General features: G+C 38.8%; 1 protein-coding gene across 12 annotated transcripts in view; it reads left to right on the plus strand.

The window, feature by feature from the left end:
• Positions 1-27,187, plus strand: part of ESR1 (estrogen receptor 1) — a 450,613-nt gene that overhangs the window by 288,191 nt on the left and 135,235 nt on the right. For all 12 annotated transcript variants that reach the window (XM_086708141.1, XM_086708139.1, XM_086708138.1 and 9 more), the window contains one exon: positions 2,209-2,544. In XM_086708141.1, the coding sequence (XP_086564267.1) occupies positions 2,209-2,544 (336 nt within the window). The remainder of the gene's footprint in view (positions 1-2,208; positions 2,545-27,187) is intronic.

The raw sequence follows: 27,187 nt of genomic DNA on the forward strand, positions 1-27,187 counted from the left end.
GACTATAACACCATCTTTATAGGAAGACACTCATGTTTCCTCTAAATCTTCTTTTCTTTACACTAACCACTCTTTGTTCCTCAGTTGATCTCTGTGTGACGAGATTTCACACCTCCCCACCATTCTAGTTACTCCAATCTAAATAAGTCTATTTTGCTTATATATGCAGTATTCAGCCATGGGTGTGATAACTCCGGGTATGCACTGATGACCTGAGAGTAGAGTGAATCATCTTTCTTAATCTAGATACTCTTATCTCATGAGCATATCTGGCAATGAACTGGTTGAAAGGCCTAAGGACAATGGCTGGTCAAATACAACTGTTCTCATCCAACTTATTTTACTTCTGGATATTCATGAATTTGTCAACTTTGTCGATAATTGGTAAAATTCTAAAACTGTTAACTGGAGAAACTTCTTCATTTTAGGGCCAGGATCTCGAATCATACTTGGTTGAGAATGGTCTTGGACAAGTTCATTAACCTTTCTACATAGATGTTTCCCAATATTAACCTTATGAGATTATGGTGAGGGTTAAATTAATTGTAAAGTGCTTTCATGTAAAGTGTATATAAAGTGCTTAAGATACATGGTGAGTAAGTACTGGGTGTGTATTAGTGATAATAATCTTTATTTTTATTACTTATTACAAGAGTTCTGAGAAATGCTTATTTTAATACTGAACAAATAGGAAGGGTCTGTGACTTCATTATATTTTGAGGGCGTTGTCTAATGTATATAATCTAGACCTATAAGAATAAAAGTTACACATAAGGGGCTCCTGGGTAGCTCAGTCGGTTAAGTGTCCGACTTTGGCTCAGGTCATGATCTTACGGTTCATGGGTTTGAGCTCCACATTGGGCTCTGTGCTGACAGCTCGGAGCCTGGATCCTGCTTTGGATTCTGTGTCTCCGTCTCTCTCTGCTCCTACCCCACTCACTCTCTCTCTGTCTCTCCTCTCTCTCAAAAATAAACACTTAAAAATATTTATGAAAAATATTTTAAAAAGTTACACATAAAAGATTCACAGCCACATATTTGTCCAAATTTCTTGACAAATTAGAACAGAATAGAACAAGTTTCTGATATTAGTTATTCATTTGTTATGAGAGAAAAGGTAATATATTATAAAGAGTGTGTACTGCTCATGTATTTAATATTAAAAATAATTGTATTAGCTTTTTACCAAAATTATTTTTTTCATACAAACCTAAAAAATGTTGCTGTCCAGCTTATTTTGGAGAGATGAACATTTCTTTTGATGCGGCCAGTTTTGAAACTACAGAAGCTTGTGTTAATTTTTGTCTTTGTAAGATATTTGTTTCTGCTGATACATTTCAGTGCCACAGCATGGCCTTTTCCAGGTTAAGATGCTGAGATGGGACCACAAAGAATCATTGCAATAGACTGGATTCTCCTTCTGTTTATAATTTAGTTAGTGAGAACCACAGCTGGGTAAACCTTTGGGGGAAAATTATTTTCAGCTATTTTAAAGCTTTTCTATTAGGGGAAGAGAAATACATTTGTGAAAATCTAAGAACCAAGTAAACTACTTGAAGGTCTTAGGCGAAGTGCTGAGGTGATCAGGTGCAGCTTAGCAACAAACAAAGACTCGCTGAGGACCTGTGGGATCCTGAGGCTGTCAGATACATTTCAGATACGTCACTCTCCTCCCGTGTCTTCCAGTAAGAGACCTACTTGGACGATAGGATGGTTACAAAGTGCTTTTCTCAGTGCCCTTTAAATTTACTGTTAAAAGAATATTCATAGCAGAAGCTGTCTTTGATGGTAAGCCGTATTTCAAGAATAACTAATCATTACGATTTTGTTCTTTTTGTAGTATCTGTTACACACACACACACACACACACACACACACACACACACACAGTTTGTCAGATCCAACTTGTGTTGGCTCACAAAATTCTACTGTTAACTTTTCAGGAGTTTTGTAAGCCACTCCAGTTCAGACAAGTAGCTTGAAATTTGCCATGGTGGGAGTATTTACACCATGGAATTGGAGAATGCTACAAATCAAAGCCTTTTTTTTTCCCTCTTAGGCAGCTGCTTGTTGAACACCTACTAGCAAATTTGTGCCTCAAAATATCTATGTAAATAAAAGAAAGGCTATTAGCATGGAAGTCGGTTTTAGTGTGAAAGTTTACATGAGAAAAAAATAAACTGGGTATTTTTTTTTCTGTGTTCTCAGGAATACGGAAAGACCGAAGAGGAGGAAGAATGTTGAAACACAAGCGCCAGAGAGATGAGGGGGAGGGCAGGAATGAAGTGGGGTCTTCCGGAGATGTGAGGGCTTCCAACCTTTGGCCAAGCCCTCTCTTGATTAAGCATACTAAGAAGAACAGTCCAGCCTTGTCCCTGACAGCCGATCAGATGGTCAGTGCCTTGTTGGAGGCTGAGCCCCCCATAATCTATTCCGACTACGATCCTTCCAGACCCTTCAGTGAGGCTTCGATGATGGGCTTGCTGACCAACCTTGCTGACAGGGAGCTGGTTCACATGATCAACTGGGCAAAGAGGGTGCCAGGTAAGAACACTAAGCTCAACATTTATTTTAGGAGTTGAAACTACTCACCAACTGGTTGAGCTGTCATGGGAGGAGTGGTGGGACACCACAGCTTGCTATCTGACTGGTTTCAAGGTTACATCCAATTTGTTAATTTTCACTATCAACACACTATAATTCTCCTGGCAGTTAGGAAACAATGTTTTAAAATCAAAATCTAGAAGATTAAAGTCTTTAACCTGACATTATTTATATTTAACTACAAATTCTGGGAAGGACACTACATAATAAATGCATGTAATATTATGTCTTCACGCTGTCAGAAATGTTTAATATAAAGTGATCCAGGTACTACAAATTTGTAATATTGATGACTTTTGTTCAACATACCTCAGGTACTCATAAACAGTTTTACCTTTTAAGAACTTTTAAGATGTTTGTGGGCTAAAGAGATAATAATGGGTGTCTTGACTGAATGCCAATTATGTACTCCACTGTCTGTTCTTAATATTTTAGGAGAAAGGTAATACAAAAGAAAAATAAAATAGGTTCGCATCCCTGAGAGGAGCTGGTAGAAAGATACACTGGCTGAAGTGACACTTGGTCCTTCAGTTGATTCTCTCAGAACTGGTGTTCCTGCAAAACTTGACTGTTGCTCTTGTTGTTCAGGGAGAAGAATTCTAGTTATTATGGAAACAAGACTAGAAAATGACCTCCTCCATGCCCCAACATATCCATTCAGGAGCTAACATAGATGAACCAAGGCAAGAGGAAGTTACATCTTTTTTATGGGCTTATAGATCAAATGAGTAGTGGTTTTAGGCAGAGATTGTCTCATTTGGTTTCTTTTAATATGAGAAATTAATTGTTACCTATGAAGCGTGGGATTTTTTTTATTAAACTAAATAAATGTGGAGCTTTGTACTTGTATTGCAAAGTTCACCGATTGTAGACCAAGTGGACAAATGTCTGACCTTAGAGACGATTTTGTGTATTTGCATCCATTAACATGTAAACTTTGAATAAGTTGGCAACCTCTTTGAATAAGGAGGCAGCAATGTTTGATCGCAACTTGATGGAGGGCATCCATGTAGGTGGTAGAGATTGTGTTAAATGGAAACATGGGGATTGACAGGCATATTTAGATTTTTAGGGTCAGTCCAACTGGCAAATAAAAAGTCCTGGCCATCTTTGAAATTAAGAGTTTTATTGAGCACCAACCTAGCTTCGCATCCTCATGTGAAGCAGATCTATGATAAACAATTAATAGAATCTAAGTGTGGTAATAACTAGAATCTAAATAGAATCTAAATGTGGTAATAACTTTTTTCTTTATATTTGTTATTGCCTTTTTAAAGAATACTTTGGGAGAAGAGAAAAAACAAAAAACAAATAATAGCCATATACCTGAGAGCCAACTCTCGGTTGCTAAGTTTTATTGTCCTATAAGCATATATTTTCCCTCTTGAGGTCTTGTCACTATTAATTACAGAGCACTGTTGAACTCAAGTATATATTTTTTCATACTTATCAGTAGATTTCCATCATGACATTTTTATAATACTCGAAGGGCATGTGAAATAGCTGGAATGAAGTTCAAATACATCATCAGTAAATGAAGAATTCATGGCAGTAATCTTCCAAATTTCGGAATGAAATGGAGACATAAATCAAGGGAAAGAAAATATATCCATGTTTAGCTATCCCATTGCTAAACCCAGAACTAAACAAATTTATAATAATGAGATGTATAGCAAAACCACTTGATCATATTAGTTTAAAAGACCTGAATGATTTCAAACTCTTGGACCAAACTATATCTTATTACTTGATGGTTAAAAAACAAAAAGGAATTATAAAGGCAGAAATGAAATTGTGTGTGTGTGTGTGTGTGTGTACTATTAAAATACAGCTGTTGTAAATCAAAAGCTGACTGGTGTCAAATCCAAAAAAAAAAAAAAAATGCATTGCCAAGATTGATGTCAGGGAGCTCTTTCTCTTATGTTTTCTTCTACGAGTTCTATGGTTGCAGGTATTACTTTCAAGTCCTTTATCCATTTTGAATTGATTTTTGTGTACGGTGTAAGATAGTGATCCAATTTCATTTTTGTGTATGTGGCTATCCAGTTTCCCATCACCTTTTATTGAAGAGACTATCTTTTCCTCATTTTATATTCTTAGTTCTTTTGTTATAAATCAATTGACCATATATGCTTGGGTTTATTTCTGGGTTTTCTATTCTGTACCATTGTTCCGTGTCAGTGTTTTTTTTTTTTTTTTTTAATTTTTTTTTTTTTTCAACGTTTATTTATTTTTGGGACAGAGAGAGACAGAGCATGAACGGGGGAGGGGCAGAGAGAGAGGGAGACACAGAATCGGAAACAGGCTCCAGGCTCTGAGCCATCAGCCCAGAGCCCGACGCGGGGCTCGAACTCACGGACCGCGAGATCGTGACCTGGCTGAAGTCGGACGCTTAACCGACTGCGCCACCCAGGCGCCCCCCGTGTCAGTGTTTTTATGTTAATCCCATACTCTTTTGATTACTATAGCTTTGTAATATAGTCTAAAATAAGGAAGTGTGATGCTTATGCCTCCAGCTTTGTTCTTCTTTATTACAATTGTTTTGACTATTCAGGGTCTTCATGTTTCCATAGGAATTTTAGGATTTCTTTTTCTATTTCTGTGAAAAATCTAACTGGAATTTTGATAGAGATTACGGTGGATCTGTATATTGTTGCTTTGGGTAGTATAGACATTTTAATAGTATTATTTTTTCCAATCCATGACCATGAACTATCATTCACATTAAGTCTAGTGTGTTAAGCTCAATATTTTGTTACTGATTTTTTGGCCTGGATGGTCTATCCATTGTTGAAAATGGGGTATTGAAGTCCTCTATTATTCTTGTATTGCTGTCTATTTCTCTTTTAAGGTCTGTTAAATGTTTGTTTTATGTATTTAGGTGCCCTATTGTTGGGAGCATAAATATTTACAAATGCTTTACCTTCAGGGAACATCCAACTCTTGACTTCAGCTTAGGTCATGATCTCACAGTTCATGAGATCGAGCCCCACATTGGGCTCTGCACTGACAGCACGGAGCCTGCTTGGGAGTCTCTCACTCTCTTTGCCCCTTTCCCCACTCATACTCTTTCTCAAAATAAATAAATAAATAAATAAATAAATAAATAAATAAATAAATAAATAAATATTAAAAAAAAGAAAGCAGTGCTTTACCCTCTTGTCAGATTGACCTCTGTATCATTATATAATGATTTTTTGTCTCATTACAGTCTTTAATTAAATTCTTGAATTTTATCTTGTATTATTATGCCTTCTTTCTTTGCTTTCCATTCGCATGGAGTGTATTTTTCTATCCTTTCACTTTCAGTCGGTTTGTGTCCTTAAACCTGATGTGAGTCTGTTGTAGGCAGCATATAGTTGGGTCTTTTTTTTTTTTATTATTCATTCAATCTCTCCATGTCTTTTGATTGGAGGATTTAGTTAATTTACATTTAAAGAATTATTTATAGGTGTGTACTTGTTGTCATTCTGTTAATTGTTTTCTGGTTGTTTTGTAGTTCCTCTTTTTTTTTCTTTTCTTGCTTTCTTCCTTTGTGGTTTGATGACTTTCACAGTGGTTTTCTTAGATTCCTTTCTTATTATCTTTTGTTTATCTCCTGTAGGCATTTGCTTTGTAGCTACCATTATGCTTACATGTAACAACTTATATTTATAACATATATTGGTGATTTTTGACCAGTTAAGTTTGAACATATTTTAAAGTTCTAATTTTTGCTCTCCCCCCATGTTTTATGTTTGATGTCATAATTTACATCTTTTTACCTTGTGTATCCATTACAAACTATTATAATTATAATTATTCTTCTTTGAGGGAGAGAGAGAGACAACATGAGAGGATGAAGGAGAGGGAGAGAGGGAATCTTAAGCAGACTCCACCTCAAACATGGAGCCCAATGCAGGCTCAGTCTCATGACCCTGGGATTATGACCAGACCTGAAACCAAGAGTCAGGCACTTAACTGACTGAACTGCTCAGGTGCCCCAATTATTTTTATTACTTTTGTCTTTTAACCTTCCTACTGGATTTATAAATGATTTATCCATCACCATAACTTTAGAGTATTTTGAATTTAACTCTATATTTGCCTTACTACTGAAATTTATGCTTTCTTTTTTTTTTAAGTTTATTCACTCAGAGAGAGAGAGAGAGAGCATGCATACAAGTGGAGAAGGGGAAGAGAGAGGGAGAGAGAATCCCAAGCAGGCTGTGCACTGTCAGAGCAAAGCCTGATGTGGGGCTTGAACTCATGAACCATGAGATCATGACCTGAGCCAAAGTCAGATGCTTAACCGAATGAGGCACCCAGGCACCCCATATACTTTAATATGTTTTCCTATTACTAATTGGGATCCTTTTATTGTAGCATGAAAAAGTACCTTTGACATTTCTTGTAAGGCTGGGCTAGTGGTGATGAACTCCTTCAGCTTTTGTTTCTGATAAACTCTTGACCTCTCCCTCAAAATTCTGAAGGACAACTTTGCTGGGTAGAGTATTATTGGTTGATGGTTTTTTTCTTTCAGCACTTGAGTATATTTTGACAGTCTTTTGACCTGTAAAGTTTTTGCTATAAAATGTGCTGATAGTGTTACCAACTGATGTCCTTACTTGGTGATAGCCTTGTGTAACAAGTTGTTTTTCTTTTACTGCTTTTAAGATTGTCTTCCTGTCTTTAATTGTTGATACTTTAATTTTAATGTGTCTTGGGTGTGGGTTTCTTTGGGTTCATCTTTGTTACAGCTCTTTGGGCTTCCTGGATCTGGATGTCTCTTTCTTTCCCCAGATTAGGGAAGTTTGCAGCCATGATTTCTTTGAATGAGCTTTCTGTCCCTTTCATTCTTTTTTCTCCTGAGACCCCTTATAATGTGAATGCTGGTTTTCTTGATGTTGTCCTATAAGTCCCTCAAACTATCATTACTCTTTTTCATTCTTTTTCCTTTTCATTTCTCTGATCGGATGAATTCCTCTCTTCTGTCTTTGAGTTTGTTGATCCTTTCTTCAGCTTGATCTAGTCTGATGTTGAACCCCTCCATTAAATTTTTCAGTGCAATTATCGTACTCTTTAGTTTGGTGATTTTTGTTTGGTATTTTCTTTTTTAAAAAATTTATTTATTTTGGGGCGCCTGGGTGGCGCAGTCAGTTAAGCGTCCGACTTCAGCCAGGTCACGATCTCGCGGTCCGTGAGTTTGAGCCCCGCGTCAGGCTCTGGGCTGATGGCTCAGAGCCTGGAGCCTGTTTCCGATTCTGTGTCTCCCTCTCTCTCTGCCCCTCCCCCGTTCATGCTCTGTCTCTCTCTGTCCCAAAAATAAATAAACGTTGAAAAAAAAATTTAAAAAAAAATTTATTTATTTTGAGAGAGAGAGAGCACATGTGTGTGTGAGAGAGGGACAGAGAGAGGGAGGGAGAGGGACAGAGAGAATCCCAAGCAGGCCCCACTCTCAGTGTGGAGCCCAGTGCGGGCTCGATCTTACAACTGTGAGATCATGACTTGAGCCAATATCAAGTGTCAGACACTTAACCAACTGAGCCACCCAGGCGCCCCTTTGTTTGGTATTTTTTCGTATTTCCTGTCTCTTTGTTGAAATTCCCACTTTGTTCATGTATTGTTCTCCTCACTCTGGTGAGCATCTTCGTGATCATTATTTTAGACTCTTTATTAGGTAAAGCACTTACTTCCACTTTGCTAGTCTGTTTCTGTAATTTTATCTTATTTCTTTTGTTTGGAACCTATTCCTCTGTTTCTTCAGTTTACTTGATTCTGTGTTGGTTCCTGTGCATTAGATAAAATAGCCCCCTTTCCTAGTCTTGATGGAGTAGGGGACAAACTTTATTGTTCATCCTATCCTGAGCTCTTGGTTGTCTCTCAAACTATTATGATTGCCTAGGCAGCCTTCTTTCTTCTCAGTGGTTCCCAAGAGTTGAGGGTATGCCAAGTCCTGTCAGTATCCCAAAGGGGAGGATCTTGCTGAACACCTAGATTCAGGCTGATTGGTAGCTGGATCCTCAGGTAACAGCTTTTAAAGGATACAAATATATCTCTTTCAGGGAAATACTGGGATATGAGAGTGTCTGTTTGCTCCCTCTGTGCTGTGCCTCGGAGATAGTGCCTTAGGAATTGTTTGCTATAGGTCTATGGGATTGGCAAACACAAGCTCTTCTGATCAATAGAACCAGGTGATCAAAGGATGAGTTCCCTGGATGGCAGCCAAAAAAATTGGGATGCCAGATGTATGTACAAGCTCCTTTTAGAGAGAGATAGGTGATTTTTGGAGCAGGTGATTTTGGAGCAGGTCTTAAAATATGCAAATAGATCTCTATCAGACAAAGACTGGGAGATGTTCACTTCTGTGATGAAACTTGGGAAGATGGACAGTAATCTTGTGAGCCCATTAAGAAGTTTCTTTGTTTTCTATAGTCTTATATTTCTCATGTATTTCACTGCCTGTTTTGGTGGCTCTCCCCTTAGGTGAAAGTTTTAAAAACTGGAGTGCTATATGTTGGGTCCAAATCTTTGCTCCTCAGAGAGAAACTGAGAGTTTGGAGTTCCCTCTTGATTGTGTGTCATTGTACCAGGGGTGTATATTGATGTAAGTATTTTTTCATTTCCCCACTGTGTAGGAATCATTCAGCTAGTTTCTGGATGTCTTTCAGAAGAAATTGTGTAGCTAGAGATTTGGTATGTCTATGGGAGCATGTGAATTCAGGAATCTCCTATGTCTCCATCTTGGAAAACTACCCCCCCCCCAAAATTGACTTCATTTTGCATGATGAATTTTAATAAAAATAATCAGTTCATTTGTCTATGTTAGTAGTTTGAGAATTTTTTTTTTACTAGTAGAATATTGTCAGAATTTTCAGATGTTGGTGATTTTAGCTTGAATTTTCCTTTTCCTTAGCATTTGGAGCATATTTTTTTGACTTGATAATACATTTCTTTACTTAGACTCAAGATACGAAGAGCATTATGATAAAATGCATCATGTAGTTTTGGTAGGTTTCAATCTGTAGAGTATCTGTATTAGACCTAGCAAAAGTTTACATCAAGAAATTAATCTTTTTCCATTTACACTTTAAAAACAACTGCAGCAAGAATGATAAAACCTACCTGCTCAGCTCTGACAAGGGATGCTTTTTTATAACACATGTTACATATCTGTTTTTTGATATCTCGCTGTAGAAAAGGCTTTTCTCTTTATTGTTCATTGTGAAATTTGTAAATCTTTACAAAATCACTTTATGTAATCTATCCATGGGTAGAGATTTAATTTTAAAAGGGTTAGATTATTATATCTTAATTTACTATTATTCTATACATGGTGAAAACTTGTTAACAAGTATAACATTGTTTATCTGAAGGTCAAAAAAGGCAAAAATGTGAAGTGGTTACGTTTTTAATATCTGGATCACACTCAACTGCATCATTGCCTGGCTGATTCTTAGTTTCGGTGCTAATGAAGTACATTTGATTTTTTTTCCCCTGGAAGCTTGAATTGTATCACGTAACTGTTACTTTGATTTATTAAAAATTACACCTTTTCCAGAATTCACTGTCATTATAAATATCTCAAGGGTAATTTCATACTTCCAAGTTCTAGTTCTATCTATTTAATGAATATTTAGATAAACATCTAGTCCTCAGCTTATTATTGTCTTTTAAAAACTGATAGCCAGAAGCCTGACAGTCTCACTGACCGCTGGGCACAAATCTGGGAAGGTGTGCTAAAGCTGCTGGCCCAGGAAGAAAAATAAAGGGAAAATGACAGTCGAGCTCAGTTTCATGGGAAACATGCTACCTTAACCACTTCCTCATTCTTTTGGTGGCAATATAGGCAACCTTTCTCCTTCCCCTTTCCTGTCCCAGTCCCTGGCTTCTCAGTGCTAAATGAGTCCCCAGTTATTTCTGGGCCCCAACTCCCCACTACTTTTCTTTGAATTCTTGCTCAGTTTTACCCCTGGGGAGAAAGGATACACTTTTTTTGGACATGCCTCCCACCAGCTACAAGCCCAGGTTTCTCAGAAGCTTCTTGTGTTGTCTCTGATGGTGTGTGGCTGTCTTCACCATTACAGGGCTCAAGGTTTCTTCTGCTCCTGTGTTCACCAGGAATCCAGGAGTTAGCTTCCCTGACTCTAATACTCATCCTCATCATTCAAATCAGCAATGAAGCATGCTTATTGAATAGATGAATAAATGAATGAATAAAGGGTGTTTTTTTTTTTAAATTCTGACTTTAAGAAATCTCTGAGCCCTGTTAGAACACAATTTTTCCATAAAGAAGAAGGATATTTAGAGCTGTGCTATTATTCTCTTTTGCCTCTCTTCAGAGTCTACCTGATGTTCTAATACCTCTGTAGCATCTGCCTTAGTGAGATTCATTTCCAGGCTCTCTTTTGTAAGGGATCAATATTCAGAGGAATGTACAGAGCTTGAGTTCTGAGGACTTTAACAGGCATCAGTTGGCCTGCAGCGAGTTAGTTTCACGTAGGGTATGTAATTGAAAACTTAGAATGGGTAGGGACAAGAGGGCAAGGAGAGGGCACAATACCTCACTGTGGGAACTGGGAGCATCTTCAAGGAACACATTCTATTATGGGAGGTTCTTGTGGATTCCAGGGACTTGGCTTTCCTATCTAGTACTCTGATACCCAACCTGTGATCAGCCCAGTAGACTCTGCTCTCAGGCTGTCATAGCGTTCCAGCCCCTTTTGGCATAGCATGGTAATGAACAATAACATGACATGCAAGTATGGGTGACATCCTGGAGAGGTGACGAATGCATATGTTTAAGAGTAACATTTGCAGTTTAGGTTTTGCAACCATTCTATAAAGAAGAGCCTCAGGACTGGGTTGGAATTACCCTAGCATGAATGGTGGCAGTCCCTCTCGTCTGGCAATGCAGGGCTTTCTTTGGAGTGTTCCACTTCTAAGTCAGCCCAGCACAGCTTTTCACTACTCCTGTGGGAGCTCTGGTTGAAGCCCAAGGACAGCAGCTGCTTACTAGATTTGTCTTTCACGTGAAACTTTGATGCCCCATTGATGCTTGTTAGCCCAGATGCTTTAAGCCTTTAAAATCCCTTTCCGGGGAGCTCCTGGGTGGCTCAGTCACTTGGGCGTCCCACGCTTGATTTTGGTTCAGGTCATGATCCCAGGGTCGTGGGATTGAGCCCCACATTGGGCTTCACATTGGGTTCCACATTGAGCACGGAGCCTGCTTGGGATTCTCTCTCTCTCTCTCTCTCTCTCTCTCTTTCTCTGCCTACCTCTGCCTCTCTCTCCTGCTCTTGCATGTGCTTACTCTGTCTCCCTCAAATTAAAAAAAAAGTAAGTCAGGGCCTGAGTCAGGGCCTCAGAATCTGAATGTTTATCTTGAGCTGGGTGATGTGTGGTGCTGGGTGTCCTCAAGCCACCTTGTAGGAAGTGTTGGCCTGTGGCTCTGCTACTTCTAGAATGCCAGGTTTTTGTAACTATTTAGATACATTACTATTAAAGTATGTTGAAATGAGTTGAATTGTGTTCCCCCCAAAAGATATGCTGCAATTCTAACACTTGGTACTTCAGAATGTGATCTTATTTGCAATTAGGGTCTTCCAAGTTCAAATGAAGTCATTGGGGTGGGCCCCAGTCCTTATAAAAAGGAGAAAGTTGGATGTAGAGATAGACATGCACAGAGGGAAGATGATATAAAGCACACAGGAAGAAGAATGGCCATGTGACTGGATCGATGCATCTCCAAGCCAAGGAATGACAAAGATGCCAATAAACACCAGAAGCTAGAAGAGGTCTGGAAGGGTCCTCCCCTAGAGCCTTCAGAGAGAGTCTGGTCTTACCGATACCTTCGTCTCTGACCTCTAGCCTCTGTGACTGTGAGGCAATACATTTCTGTTGTTTTAAGACACCCCCTTTTTTGTACCTTGTATGACAGCCCTAGGAAACTATTATACATTGTATTAAAAAGAAAGGGTGCCTGTAATTTTGAGGCAACAGATATAAGGAGCTTTTGATTTAAAGAGGAATGTTTGGCTCACCTGGTGTAGGCCTGGCTAATCATTTACTCTCTTTTGCCTGCCCAAGTGGTTCACTGAACTTCTGGCTTTGAAGTTGATTTAGAATTTTAACAGTTCCATGAATCTACCTGGCAAATACCTTTAAGAAAATTTTAACCCGCAGAATGTTTTAATCTCGTACTTTAATAGTTTCCCCTTTTTATATTCCTATCTTTGATCCATTTGAATTCATTTCAGTATACACTGTGAGGTGTGGCTCCAAAATTGTTTTTATACAGATGGCTGCACAGGTGTTTCAATTCCATTTCTTGAACAGCTTCCTACAGAAGTATTTTTAAGACTTCCTTTACAGTTGACCTTCCAAGTTTACTATTTTTTAGAGCTTTTATTTTTTTAAATGTTTATTTATTTAATTTGAGAGTGAGAGAGAGGGAGAGAGGGAGGGGGGAGAAAGAGAGAGAGAGAGAGAGAGAGAGAGAATCACAAGATCGCTCCATGCTGTCAGTGCAGAGCCTGATGCGGGGCTTAAACTCCTGAACCATGAGATCGTGACCTGAGCCAAAATCAAGAGTCAGATGCTTAACTGACTGAACCACCCAGGCGTCCCTAGAACTTTTAAAGTAGAGTAAACAGATATTGGTTTACATGTTTGGTTACTTTTTCCAATTTTGAAAAAGGAAAAGGAAAATAAGCCATTTGATCATAAGTTACATATTTTTGCTTCACTTATAATAACTGAATATAAATGAGTCTGTCCTGTGCTGATATATTTCCATTAATGGAATAATAGACGTAGAGGCATTAATCTTAGAAGTAGAGGCAAAAGTTCATGAGACTTGATACATTTAGAAAAGCCCAGTGCCGATAAGAGGTGATTGGGTGAGTTACCATTCAATATTCATAGGACAGAAAAATTGTTCCCAGGAGAGAAGAAGGATATACCAGGCTTTCCTTCTCTCTTTTCCCATCTGTTGTAGGTATCTCCCAATATTCAAGGACTCTGCTCTAGGTGCCAATGCTGCTTATAACCAACTTGAAAGGTTACCCCATTCAGAGCTTCACCTGTTAACTTTGAGATTTATGATTTCCAGAATTCTTTCTGTAGGTCCTGACACCTAAATATTCAGTTCCACTCTTTTGGTGCCCACAGAATACCGGTTAAATGTCATGTCTCCACTAACATATCTATCTGAAACTTGCCATTTGCCTTTTGTCCGCTTTATAGCAAACTCATTTGTTTCTCCTGTGCCTTTCCATTTCTGCCAGAGGCTCCACTCTTCTGGGTCTGAGTTTGGAATCATCTTTGTGTCTGGCTCTTCTTCACCGTGTACTATCAGTTCTTCATCTTTGACATCTCTAGAGTTTGGCTTTTTTTCCTGTTCTGTTGCTAGCCTGGCCCACATCCTTCTTGTTTTCTAAGACTGAATTACTATAATGTCCTTCTAACTGGTCCTTTTGGTTTCAGCTTCTCCTCCTTTCAATTCATCACTGCCAGAATAATTTCTGTAAATCATCATTTCAGAAAGCTTCACTCCTTGCATTAGTTTCCTAGGGCTGCCATAACAATGTTTCACAAACTGCATGGCTTAAAACAAGAGAAATTTACGGTGCTGGAGGCTGGTTGTCTAAAATCAAGGTCATCAACAGGGCTATGCTCTCTCTGAAGGCTTTGTGGGAGGATCCTTCCATGCCTCTTTCTAGCTAGCTTCTAGAGGCTGCTGTCTATCCTTGAATTCGTGGCCTGCAGATGCATTTCTCTAATCTCTGCCTCTGTTGTCTTATGATGTTCTCCCTCTGTGTTTGTGTCCAAATTTTCCTCTTATAAGGACACCAGTTATCTTAGAGTTAGGGTCCACCCTAATCCAGTATGACCTCATCTTACTTGTTTACATCTGTAAAGACCCTATTTTCAAATAAAATCACATTCGCAGGTTCTGGGTTGATACGAATTTTGTGGGGGGAGACAACCATTCAGTTAAAAATTTGGCAGTGGACTTGATTGTCTAACTTAGTAATGGCTTTAACAGATAAATGATAGTGTCTCTTGAAGCCTAGAATTCAACTTGTGCCTCAAGGCACCTGACCATAGGTTAGCCTTTTTTTTTTTTCTTTTTTTTTTTTAATAGTAGAAAAGCTGTTCACCAACTGGCACTCTCCCATCTTATTTGAGCTCTACTTTCCAGCATGATCTCCTGGCCCCATTCTCTTCTGGCCATTCTCCCCTTCACAAAATGCATTCATGTTATTTTTTGCTTGAATCTCTGCATCTCCCTCACTCTATTTCACTTCCATGCTCATTCCCTACTGCCGCAAAGGGACAGCTCAACTTCTACTTACTTTCTGAAACTTCAAATGACTTTTACCAACATAATCATGGATTGAGTTTGCTGTGGCAGGACAACCAGTCCATGGTCCACAGTGTCTTCTCAGATGTATATTGCTGAACTAAATCAACTGGGGTCTAAAACACAGTAGCAGCTCTTAAACCATAGTCTTATTTCACTAATAGTAGATTTATTGCTGGATGATTCATTTACACCATGGTTGGATTTCTTCTTTTAAATGGAAAGATGGATAGTTTTTATTGGCTGGGTATCTATTTTTGTCTAGGGGAATTTGTCAAGGGAAAAGTATTTCTACAATCTGAGTTTGACTTGCTTAGGCCATGAACTTATTTTTAAAAGTTGTATATGTGAAAAATGAGTTTATATTAGGTGAATCATATTTTAACTGTAGTGTGCCTTTCATTTAAATAAAGCCTACTGTAGAAAATCATGTGAAGTGAGCATTCCTTTGACAAAACAAAAGTTGTTCTTTTATTGGACTATGACTCTTCACAAATTGAGATTTCTTAACACGATGAGCATTTGGCCTGGCTGTGTATAGCTTCATTCTCAGAATGATGCTGAAACTGTGTGGCTTCTCCAGGGTACATGTGCCTGACTTTCTGGAGTGGCTACACTTGAACTTGTGGCATAACCAATTCTATATCTCGATTTATGGAGTCTGTTTACCACTGACAGTAGTTGGTTTAGAACCCCTGTGGGTTTAGCCTTTGTGTATCCTAAGCTAAAGTTTCAACTTCCCTGCTATCCGGTGGAGGGTACCCCTCAGTGATGTAAGATGTTAGTTTACTTTAGGGAGTTGGAGACCAGAGAACTGCAAAAGGGGGAGAAAACCAGCGTTGGCCCTAATGAGATCTAAGTTACATGGAGCCATAAAAAAACAACGGGAACCTTGGAAGCATTCTCAGTAGGGGAGTAGAATTAAAAGAATTCACCTTCCTCTCCCCCCCACCCCCCCGCCCCATATACCTTTCTATCTCACCAATGACTTCTAGAGAAGGCTCCATAAATAGATTTGAAATTTGTTTCATATCACCACTATGTTATTGTTTTCTTTTGCAGGAACCAGAGAACTTTAATAGGTTTACACTGTAGTCTTTATATTAGACTGTTGTCCAGAAAGACTGTTTATTTTTGGCCCAATTATTACTGTTCTCTCCTCACCCCACTGCTTAGCTCTCAAATACTCCTGCGTTAAACATTTTTCTTGCTAAGGTGAAAATAAATTCACTGCTTCTAGCGGGTGGTTAAACATTGAAACAGTTTGGAAAGTGTTCGTATTTGACTGGTAGAACATAGCTACACGGTCCTTTTCTCTTAATCAAATACCTTATTTCCTAGAGAAGACAGTATAACAGTTCTCTTAAGGTGATTCATAGCTGAAAGGTAATAGTCATTAGGTAAATAGATGCCTGCTCTATATCCCTGCAGTCACACAGAGGGTGGAAAATTAGAAACACTGCAGTGGTAAAGTCCTTTTATTGCCTGTGGTATCTTAACATTAACCGTAAAGTAGACACAACCTTGGGGTTGTTTGTGTTTAATTTTTAAAGTCACTTGAGTTGATAAGCTGATTGGTGTTCAGTTCATCTTCGTCAAAAGGATGAATTATAGAATTAACTGTTCCTGGTTTGGAACCCCTTGTTCCATGGAATCTTAGGATTTCAGTTCTGTTGCCTTGGTTACTAATCTGTTCCATGCAATTTGCTGAACTTTGAATGGGTACTTCTCTTAGGAACATTCTCCCTTGTAAGTAAATCACCTCATGTGTTGAAATATAAGTTCTGTTTAAAAATTCTTGGGGCTGGAGAGCCTGAGTGGCTCAGTTGGTTAAGCCTCCGACTTCGGCTCAGGTCATGATCTCGTGACAGTCCGTGGGTTCCAGCCCCATGTTTGTCTCTGTGCTGACAGCCTAGAGCTGGGAGCCTGCTTTGGAGTCTGTGTCTCCTTCTCTCTCTGCCTCTCCCCCACTTGCACTCCATCTCTGTCTCTCTCCGTCTCTCAAAAATAAACGTTAAAAAATTAAGAAAAACAATTCTTGAGACAGGTTCTTCATGATGTAGTAAGAAAACAAGTGACCTTGCCCTTTTGGGCTAGGATTTATTCCTTAGTTGCACCTTGCAAAGCCCCTGACAAAATGCCACAAACAATTGGAAGTGGGATTGCTAAGTAAAGGTGAAATTTAAAATGGTGGCAGTGCCCTTCTCTAGAGGAAATGAAAGATTCTCTTTGTAATATAGCGTGTGTTTATTGTGTGGCCATTTCATAAACACGAAATCTAATAAAGTGGTGGGCATTTTCCTTCTCTGGAGGATATTAAAAGTGTCTCTTCATAGAAGAGCATGTCACGCAATGACATTGGTTCTTTTTACCTGGTCAAGATGTTTGCCTCGATTTGCTTAGGGCATTTGAAATGCATATTTGGAAACCAGCAGATAAATGCTATGAATTTTAGAACTCATTCTCATCCAAGACCTTGAGCAGTGGAAGAATATTTTCCAAGGCAGGCATTCAAGTTGTGTCTGGCAGTGTTTCTCTTCTTGTATCAATAAGGCAGAAATAGGATATAAACACATTTGGGTTTTTTTTTCTGTATTACTGTACACAATTCAGAGATATAAACTGAAAAAGAAAAGTATATTGGGCTTTCCTGAGTAGATCTTAAAATTCCCCACACTGTGATCCAGAACAAAGCTGTCATTATATAGGGTCTGTAGGATTAGAAGACTCCACTTAGATTGTGAAGGACTTCAAATATAAAAGGTTTACAGATAGATGTATAATCGACTAGTCAATTAGGGTCTGATACATATGTGTCAAAACACATGACTCCCAATCTCATGAGATCAGAAAGACTTAACTTTTAAATATCTTTCATCTTCTCGCCTAACAAATAGCAGACCATTTTGAGGGACTATTTGTTGCAGAAGTGATTGTAAAAATTGGAAGATGGTTATTATTGGCCTAGTTAGCCAATTTCTGATTTGTCTTAACTATTGTTAATAAGAGGAACTTGCGAATATATACCAGGAGCCATAGTTTTAAAAAGGAAGTATATTCTGGAGCTGGATAGTAATGATGGTTGCCTAATGTGAATGTACTTAATGGCACTGAATTGTACACTTTAAACATGGTTAAATAGTAACCTTTATGTTATGTCTACTTTCCCATAATAACAAAAGGAGGTATAATACTTTAAGATATATGAAAAGGAGACAGGCATCACGTTGCAAAAAATAATAATAAATAAAAATGGTCCTAAATTCAGAGATAATTTTTCTGATCCAAAACTTTAAATTTGACTTTTAGATGAGAATATAAGCACAGCGCAAGAAGGTAAATTTATGAACCAATGAAGGGGGGTGGGATGATGCAATCGAAACAGGCATGCCTTAGGCTTCTAGAGAGTCTTTTGTAATAAGAGCACAAAACCAGTTTTATTCAGTTGACAGCAATTTAATGAGTTCTTTGCATGTGCTAGGTATTGCTTTATGTGTAAGGATGTACAAAGGAACAAAACTGGTCAAATTCCTGCTTCCAGGAACTTCCATGTGAGGAATGTGAGTTGTGTTATGGTTTGAGCAGTTTACATAGGAAAGAGCAGAAGCACGGCTGAGGTGTTTTTTGTTTTGTTTTTTAGTGTTTATTTTTGAGAGAGAGAGAGAGAGACAGATTTAGAGAGCACAAACAGGGGAGGGGCAGAGAGAGAGACAGAGGCACAGGATCTGAAGCAGGCTCCAGGATCTGAGCTGTCAGCACAGAGCCCGACGTGGGGCTCGAACCCACCAGCCGTGAGATCATGACCTGAGCTGAAGTCAGACGCTTAACCAACTGAGCCATCCAGGTGCGCTGAGATGAGTTTTGTAATTTACCTGTTACAAATGGTAGCTAATTATGGCAGGAACTGTTCTAAGCATTTTACCTGCATTAACTCAGTTTTTATTGCTTTTATTTTCCTTATTGTATGCATGAAAAGCTGAGGCACAGAGAAGTTAATAATAGAGTTAATTATTAGGGAAACAGTTTCAATTCTAGAACAGTTTCCTGTGTGAAGCTCTTAGAGTAGGATAAAAAGCGATGGCATAAATTTAAAGAGTTGTACCATTTTGGGGCGCCTCGGTAGCTCAGTTGATTAAGTGTGTGACTCTTGATTTAGGCTCAGGTCATGGGATTGAGCCCCGTGTTAGGCTCAGTGTGGAACCTGGAGCCTGCTAGGGATTCTTTCTCTCACTCTCTCTCTGCCCCTCCCTAGCTCGTGCTGTCTCTATCTCACAGTAAATAAATAAATAAACTTAAAAAAATAAAAGAGTTGTACCATTTTAACATTATTTGAGTTTTTAAAAAATACCTTCTTTTCCCCCCTATCCTGTCACATAACATAGACATCATCAAGAGGGTCTATATAACGTGACCTCTGTCTTTGGATAACCCTGGCCCACAGTTAAGTATTTAATAAATACTAGCTAATGCTGTAGTTATTGGTTTGTAGTTGTTTGATATAATTTATTTTGAGTCAAATTATTAAGACTGTTTTGTAACTATTCAATAAAATTATGAGATAGCCTGGCATTTTGAAAACTAGGCTAGAAACTAGTTTTTATGAATGTATTTTTTTTTGACATTCAGCACATGTATTTCTTTTTACTTGTGTTATTAAATCTGTCCTCATGCTCTTATTCTTTTTCAAGCAGTCTTGTTGCCACTCACCAAAATTAATTGAGATTCGATTATTGTTTCTCTGTTTTTGTTTTGTTTTTATAGAAACAAATGGTGTTACAATTAAGGAAAAAACATTCCTGAGGTATATCAGCTCCTGCCAATTTTCTGAGTTAATATAACTCGAGATTTTGCCTACATTTGGAAGCTTTAAGCTATCCTATGAGCTTAAAGTATTTATACATACAAATATTAAAATTAAATAGGAAAGACTAGAAGGGTAAGAAATAGTATATGCTGTAGAAATCCTATTTCAAGTATAACTGTTTTAGGATTAGAATCAACCCCCTATGACAGAAAACACCAAAATAATAATGGGTTAAACAAGACAAAGTTTATTTTTCTCTCACATAAAATAAATCTGGACTCCTTTACCAGTAGCACAGCAGCTCTGCAGTCAAAATGACCTAAGCTCCTTCTGACTTTTTATTCCCTATCCTAGCTTAAGGCTTCCATTTTCAAGGTCATCTCCTGGTCCCACGGGCTACGGGAGCTTTGGCAGTCACAGCTGCATTACAGGCTGCTGGAAAGTTGGAGGAGGAGAACGTCAGTTAGGGACACACTTTGCTGCAGCAGGTTCCTTTAAGGAGACTTCTGGGAACTCTTAGCACTTCCTCTTATATCCCATTGGTCAGAAGTTAGGCTTCATCCAGCTGCAAAGCACACTGGGAAATACAGTCTTTAAGCTATGTGCATTACACATGGAATAAAATCTGAGGTCAATTCAGAATAATAAGAGTTGAGTGCATATTTGGTGGGCAAATAGCAATCTCTCCACAACAGTAAGCTTCAAACCATACTTTGAATATTGGATGTCCTCTTTAATAAGTATTCTGACTTACTGTCAACATATATCATAGGTCATTTTAAGAAAGATTCAGGGGCGCCTGGGTGGCTTAGTCAGTTCAGCGTCTGACTTCGGCTCAGGTCATGATCTCGCGGTTCACGAGTTTGAGTCCCACGTTAGGCTCTGTCCTGACAGCTCAGATCCTGGAGCCTGCTTCAGATTCTGTGTCTCCCTCTCTCTGTGCCCCTCCCTAGCTTTCTCTCTCTCTCTCTCTCAAAAGCAAATAAAACATTTAAAAAAAAAGAAAGAAAGATTCAGAACACCAGAAAATCAAACTCACATGAAAGCCATATTGGAAAAAAAAAAAAAAAGCTGCCAGCTATTGAGTATATTGTCAAGCATCATGTGAAATATCTTCACAACATCCTAATGAGTTAGGTACTATCATTGTGGCCATTTTGCGGGTAAAGAAACAGAGACATCAAAAATGATACATAGGGGGGGTCCCTGGGTGGCTCAGTCAGTTAAACATCTGCCTCCGTTTCTGCTCAGGTCATGATCTCACAGTTGGTGAGTTCGAGCCCCGCATTGGTTTCTGCGTTGACGGTGCGGAGCCTGCTTGGGATGCTCTCTCTTTCCCTCTCTCTCTCTGCCCCTCCTGCGCTCTCTCTCTCTCTCACAAAATAAATAAATAAGTAAATAAATAAATAAATAAATAAATAGATAGATAGATAAGTACCTTTCCCGAATGTGGCATGAATTCAGAAGTGGCAGGGCACTGGTTAGTCCGGTTCTTCACCGTGTGCCCACAAGGCGATTGCTTGATGCTATTGCATTTTGTAACTCGGAGTATTTTGGGATATTACAGTTGGTCATCTCAAGCATCAGTTATCATTTTATCATCTTGTGAAAAATTCTGGCTGAACTATTTGACCATCGAGATTCTGTACGCTTGTGGTTGTACTATGTGAATATTCTGTTAAATGTATGCAATGGTTCAAATTACCCACACTCACATTTAACTCTGAGAGCAGTTCTTATATTGAAGGAAAATTTTCTGTATGTGAGAAGATGTGTTCTGAGCATAAGTGGTGAACAAATATCACATACTTGTCTTCAGAAAGCACCGATACCTTGAGTCCCAGAACCCAGCGTCAGTGGAGTGGAGAGCTAACAGCTTCAATGGTCTGAGGTTTTTGCCACGCTGCTGCTTTTTCTCCTATTTGGGATTAAAATATGATAGATTTGAGGTAGTATCCTAGTACTTCCATTGGAAAAAACAGAGTTTCTGTGTGTGTGTGTGTGTGTGTGTGTGCGTGCGCGCGCGCGCGCGTGTGTGGTTAAAGAGAGAAGTTCCATGCATCTGCAAGGGTGCTGCCATTAGAGAGGAGAGTGGTTTGGAGTGGAGGAGACTGGGAAGGGAAAGGGTTTGTGGGGCCAGGTCTGGCATCATTCAGGGACTTGACAATCACTTACCTAATTGTGTAAATATGTACACACCCCAGTGTATGAACTGGCATTTTGGAAATGAAATATTTAACAGGAAATTCCCCCTCTCCAACCCTCACCTTTTTAGATGTAGAGGTTGGCTTGTTTCTTCTATCTTTGTTTGAATCGTTCCATTAATCAACCTTAGTGAGAGATCACTTAGTCATCTGTGAAAAAGCATAAACTCGTAATTGTTAGAAATCACTGGTGCGGCACACATCTTTCTCTACTCACGAACAAACTCAAATACTGATTTTTCTCATGGGTTTTTCTCTAAAAAAAAGTTTCTTAGGCTAAAGAATCACAGCCTCTTTCCTTGTGTCTCCCTCTCTCCTAATCTTACCTTTCTCAGTCTCTATATTCCCACATGTCTCCATGTTGTGTCCCATGGTGGTGGTGTGCTGTGGGTGGCTCCTATCTAGCCACCAACTAACTTTTGAGGGACCTACAGCCCTCAGAGGTTGCAAAGCTGGGCTGGGGCAGGGGTGGTGCATCTGAGACCCATGAGCCCAGGGGACTTGACACATTATCACCGTGTATCTCAATCTTTTTGAATGGACTCCCCTAAATTGAAAAATCTAATTTAATCTGGTGGAACGATTGAATACTAAGGAATAAGGTTTTGTTACATTCTTGGGCTTTAGAAGACCAAAAACCATTGTAATATGTAAGATTTTTTGATCCTCCAAAACTAAGGTTTGTCCCTCAGAGATGATAATGGCCCTGATGAGAATGCATTAATATAAGAGATCCACTACTAGGTATGAGCACAATAATGCTTCTTACATATGTATGAACTATGTTTCCAAATGTTTACAAATTGATGGAGGCAGTAGATTGTAAGTTCTCTGAGGGCAGACTGTCACTATCTTTAGTTTCTGGAATAGTACCTGGAACATGGGTGCCTATTAAATATTTGATGACACTGTATGATGATATTTTATTAATACAAATTCATTTCCTCGACTCATGGAGCAAGGAAAAAATACAGATTTAGTCTGTGCATTATCGATCTTAGTCTTTTTTTTTGGTTATTATGTGTTTTTTCCATCAACTCTTACTGGAAGGACATTAACTTATGTGTGTGTGTTGCGGATATTGTCCTTGGACTTTTCTGATGTTCAGATGGAGTCTCTGCACTTAAAACAGTGGTATAAACCCTGCCCTAATGAGTCCATAGTATGGTTGGAAATGGAAGTTACTGATTCACTGATGGCTTTGATCGTTTAGCGATTTTTGTTGAGCATCCTAGGAGCCCAGCACTGATCTGTTCTGGGATACATCCAGCCCTGCCTCCCTGGTGCTTACATTCTAGGTGGTGAAGACAAAAAAGCAAACACTATGAACAAGTTAATTATCTATATTTGGAAGAGACAGGTACTATGGACAAAGGAAAACAAGAGCTAGAGACAGGGGAGCAGGAATGCTGGAATTAGGGGAGAAGCAGGATAGAGTTAGCCTCTTGGTAACAGCATTTGAGTAACCCTTCAAGGAGGAAAGGAGAGAGCCATCCAGGGGCAGCAGCATTCCAGGCAAAGGGCCCAGAAAGTGCAGAGTCCTGAAAGAACAGCTCTAGAATATTCTAGGAGACCAGCTTGAGTAGAACAGAGGAAGGCAGGAATTAAGAGTAGAAGAAAATGTGGTCAGAGAGGTGAATGGAGAGGAGATCATGAGTCCAGGTGGCAACTAAGATTTAGGCTTTTATTCTGAGGCATATGGGAACTCATGCAGGATTTTAAGAGGCAAGATATGCCTTATGTTTCAAGTCAAGTTCAAGCCAAGTTCACCTTGGCTTGCTGGGTTGAGAAGGGACTCAAAGGAAGCCAGGGGTTGAAGCAGGAAGAGCAGTTAGGAGACCATTATAGTAACTTGGTGAAAAACAGGGGTGGATGGTGACTCTGACAAGGGTGGTAATCGAGCAGCAGTGAGGAATGGTTATATCTTGATATATCTTAACGTAGAGCTGACAAGCATTTGCTGATGGACTGGGTACTGAGAGTGAGAACAGCATCAGGGATGAGTCCAGTTATTTTCACCTGAATACTTAGAAAGTGGAGTGTCAACAATTGATATAGGAAAGTCTACAAGTAAATGAAGTTTTCTTGGGGGGAACTCAGTTCAGTTTTGGCTATGCAGAGTTTGAGATGTTTTCAGACCATCTAGGTAGTGACATCTGGGATTGGGGAGTGGGTCTGGACTTGATATAATGTCATGAGTCCTCAGCAAAGATGTAATGAATGAAATCACCAAGAGAGTGTGTATAAAGAGAAAAGGGAAGGAAACTAGAGTTTTCATATTTCCTTTTCATTATATATCTACTATATTGTTAGATTATGCCACTTTTTCTTAGCATCTAGAATTTTTCATACATATGAAAAAAATGAAGAGAATGATATGTAATTCCCTTTAACACATTTGTGTGTGAATGTGTGAGTTTTTAAAAAGAAAACTTGAGACATTATATTTTTGCACCCATAAATATTAATACCTCAGTGTATACCCTTACCAGAGAAGGACTTTTAAAAATAAGCCTTACACAAAAGACCCCGAATAGCCAAAGCAATCCTGGAAAAGAAAAACAAAACTGGATGCATCATGGTTCCAGATTTCAAGCTATATTATATTGCTGTAGTCATCAAGATATTATGGTACTGGCACAAAAACAAGCACATAGATCAACGGAACAGAATAGAAAACCCAGAAATGGACTCACGACTATATGGTCAACTAATCTTTGACAAAGCAGGAAAGAATATCCAGTGGAAAAAAGACAATCTATTCAACAAATGGTGTTGGAAAAACTGGACAGTGACATGCAGAAGAATGAAATTGGATCATTTTCTTATACCATACACAAAAATAAATTCAAAATGGATGAAAGACCTAAACGTGATAGGAAGCCATCAAAATCCTGGGGGAGAATACAGGGAGCAACCTCTTTGACCTTGGCCATAACAACTCTTATTAGACATGTCTCTGGAGGCAAGGGGAAAAAAAAGCAAAAATTAACTATTGGCATTTCATCAGAATAAAAAGCTTCTTCACAGCGGAGGAAACAATGACCAAAACTAAAAGACAGCCTATGGAATGGGAGAAGATATTTGCAAATGAAATATCTAATAAAGGGTTAGTATCCAAAATCTATAAAGAATTTATTAAACTCAACACCCCAAAAATAAATAATCCAGGTAAGAAATGGGCAGAAGACATGAATAGACAGTTTTTCCAAGAAGACATCCAGATGGCTAACAGACACATAAAAGATGCTCAACATCATTCATCGTCAGGGAAATACAAATCAAAACCATCATGAGATACCACCTCATGCCTGCCAGAGTATCTAAAATTAACAAGACAAGAAACAGCACAAGGGTGTAGAGAAACAGGAACCCTCCTACTCTGCTGGTGGGAATGCAAACTGGTGCAGCCACTCTGGAAAACAGGATGGAGGTTCCTCAGAAAGTTAAAATAGAACTGCCCTATGATCCAGCAATTGCACTACTAGGTATTTACCCAAAGGGTACAAAAATACAGATTCAGAGGGATACATACACCCTGATATTTATAGCAACATTATCAACAATAGCCAAGTATGGAGAGAGACCAAATGTTCCTCAGCTGATGAATGGATAAAGAAGATGTGGTGTATGTGTATAACACACACACACACACACACACACACACACACACACACACACACTGGAATATTACTCAGCCATCAAAAAGAATGAAATGTTGCCATTTGCAACAATGAGGACAGAGCTAGACAATATTATGCTTAGCCAAATAAGTCAGTCAGAGAAAGACAAATACAACATGATTTCACTCAGACGTGGAATTGAAGAAAAAAAACACAGATGAACATACGGGAGGGGGGAAAAGAGAGAGGGAAACAAACCATGAGAGATTCTTAATGATATAGAACAAACTGAGTGTTGATGGAGGAGGTTGTTGGGAGATGGGTTAGATGGGTGATGAATATTAAGGAGGGCACTTGTTGTGATGAGCACTGGGTGTTGTATGCAATTGATGAATCACTGAATTCTCCTGAAACCAGTAGTGCACTGTATATTAACTAGCTAGAATTAAATAACAATTTAGAAAAAATAAAAATAAAAATACAGCCCCATACATGACAATATTTGACAGTAAAATAAGTAATAATTTTGTAAGATTATGTTCCTTGTTTCCCCACCGCTCACCTCAAAAATGTCTGTTTATAGTTGGTTTGTTTCAGTTAGGGTCCAAAGTCCAAACAGTGCATTTGTTTGGCATGACCTTCCTTTTTTTTTTTTTTCTTAGTGAAAAAAATTTATTTTCTGAAGAAATAGAACATATTTCCTGTAAAATATTCTACAGTTTGGGAGTTGGCCAATTGAATCTTTATGACAGCATTTAGCATAATCTCTTATAATCTCCTCCTTTATTACCTCTTAACATTATTGTCTTTATCACCTGCTAACATTAGTTCTTAAGGCTTAATTAGATTCCGGTTTAATATTATTGGTAAGAAAACTATTGAGTTGCATCAGGAGGCAATAAGATCTGGAAATACCATTTTTAGTGATGTTAAGATTAATCAAGTGTTAACAATTTTTCCATTATCAAGTTTTCTATGAACCTTTTTCTAATAGTTTTAGTCACCACTAGTTGCCTAGATTTATGATTTTATCAAAGTTAAAGAGAGAGAGAGAGAGAGAGACCAAAGACCAAAGTCAGAGAGAAGAAGACCTGACATAGGAGATTGAGATGGACCCCCTCTCCCTGTGGCATCTTGAAAGACAATGAAGAAAGTACAGGAAGCAAAAGTGATCAGTTGTGTCAAATGTTGCTCTTACATCAAGAACACTGATAATTGATAACTGGGCATTGGAATTAGCAACTTGGAGGTCGTTGATGATCTTGGCAAGAGCAGTTTTGATGGATCTGTCAGGGCGAAGGTCTAATTGGAGTGAGTTCATAAGAGATTGAGAGGAAAGGAATTGAAAACATGAAGTACAAACAACCCTTGCAAAGCGGGGAGGGGGAAGAATCACAGAGTAGAAGGAGGGTAGAACCTAGTGCACTAGTGAAGAGATTGTTTTCTGGTAGGAGGGTGGGCAGGAGGGCAGAGTTTAGGTGCAGGGTCCATAGGTGGGCAGGCATGGTCCTGTGGGGCTTCTCTGATTGCCTCAAGTCTTAGGGATTTGAGAGGAACGTCATCAGCTGAGTGGGGGTGAAAGGAAAGGTGTGAGAGGTTGAGGAGT

The sequence above is a fragment of the Puma concolor genome, chromosome B2 (assembly GCF_028749965.1).
Source record: "Puma concolor isolate L17-30 chromosome B2, mPumCon1.1.hap2, whole genome shotgun sequence".
In the NCBI taxonomy this organism is placed as follows: Eukaryota; Metazoa; Chordata; class Mammalia; order Carnivora; family Felidae; genus Puma; species Puma concolor.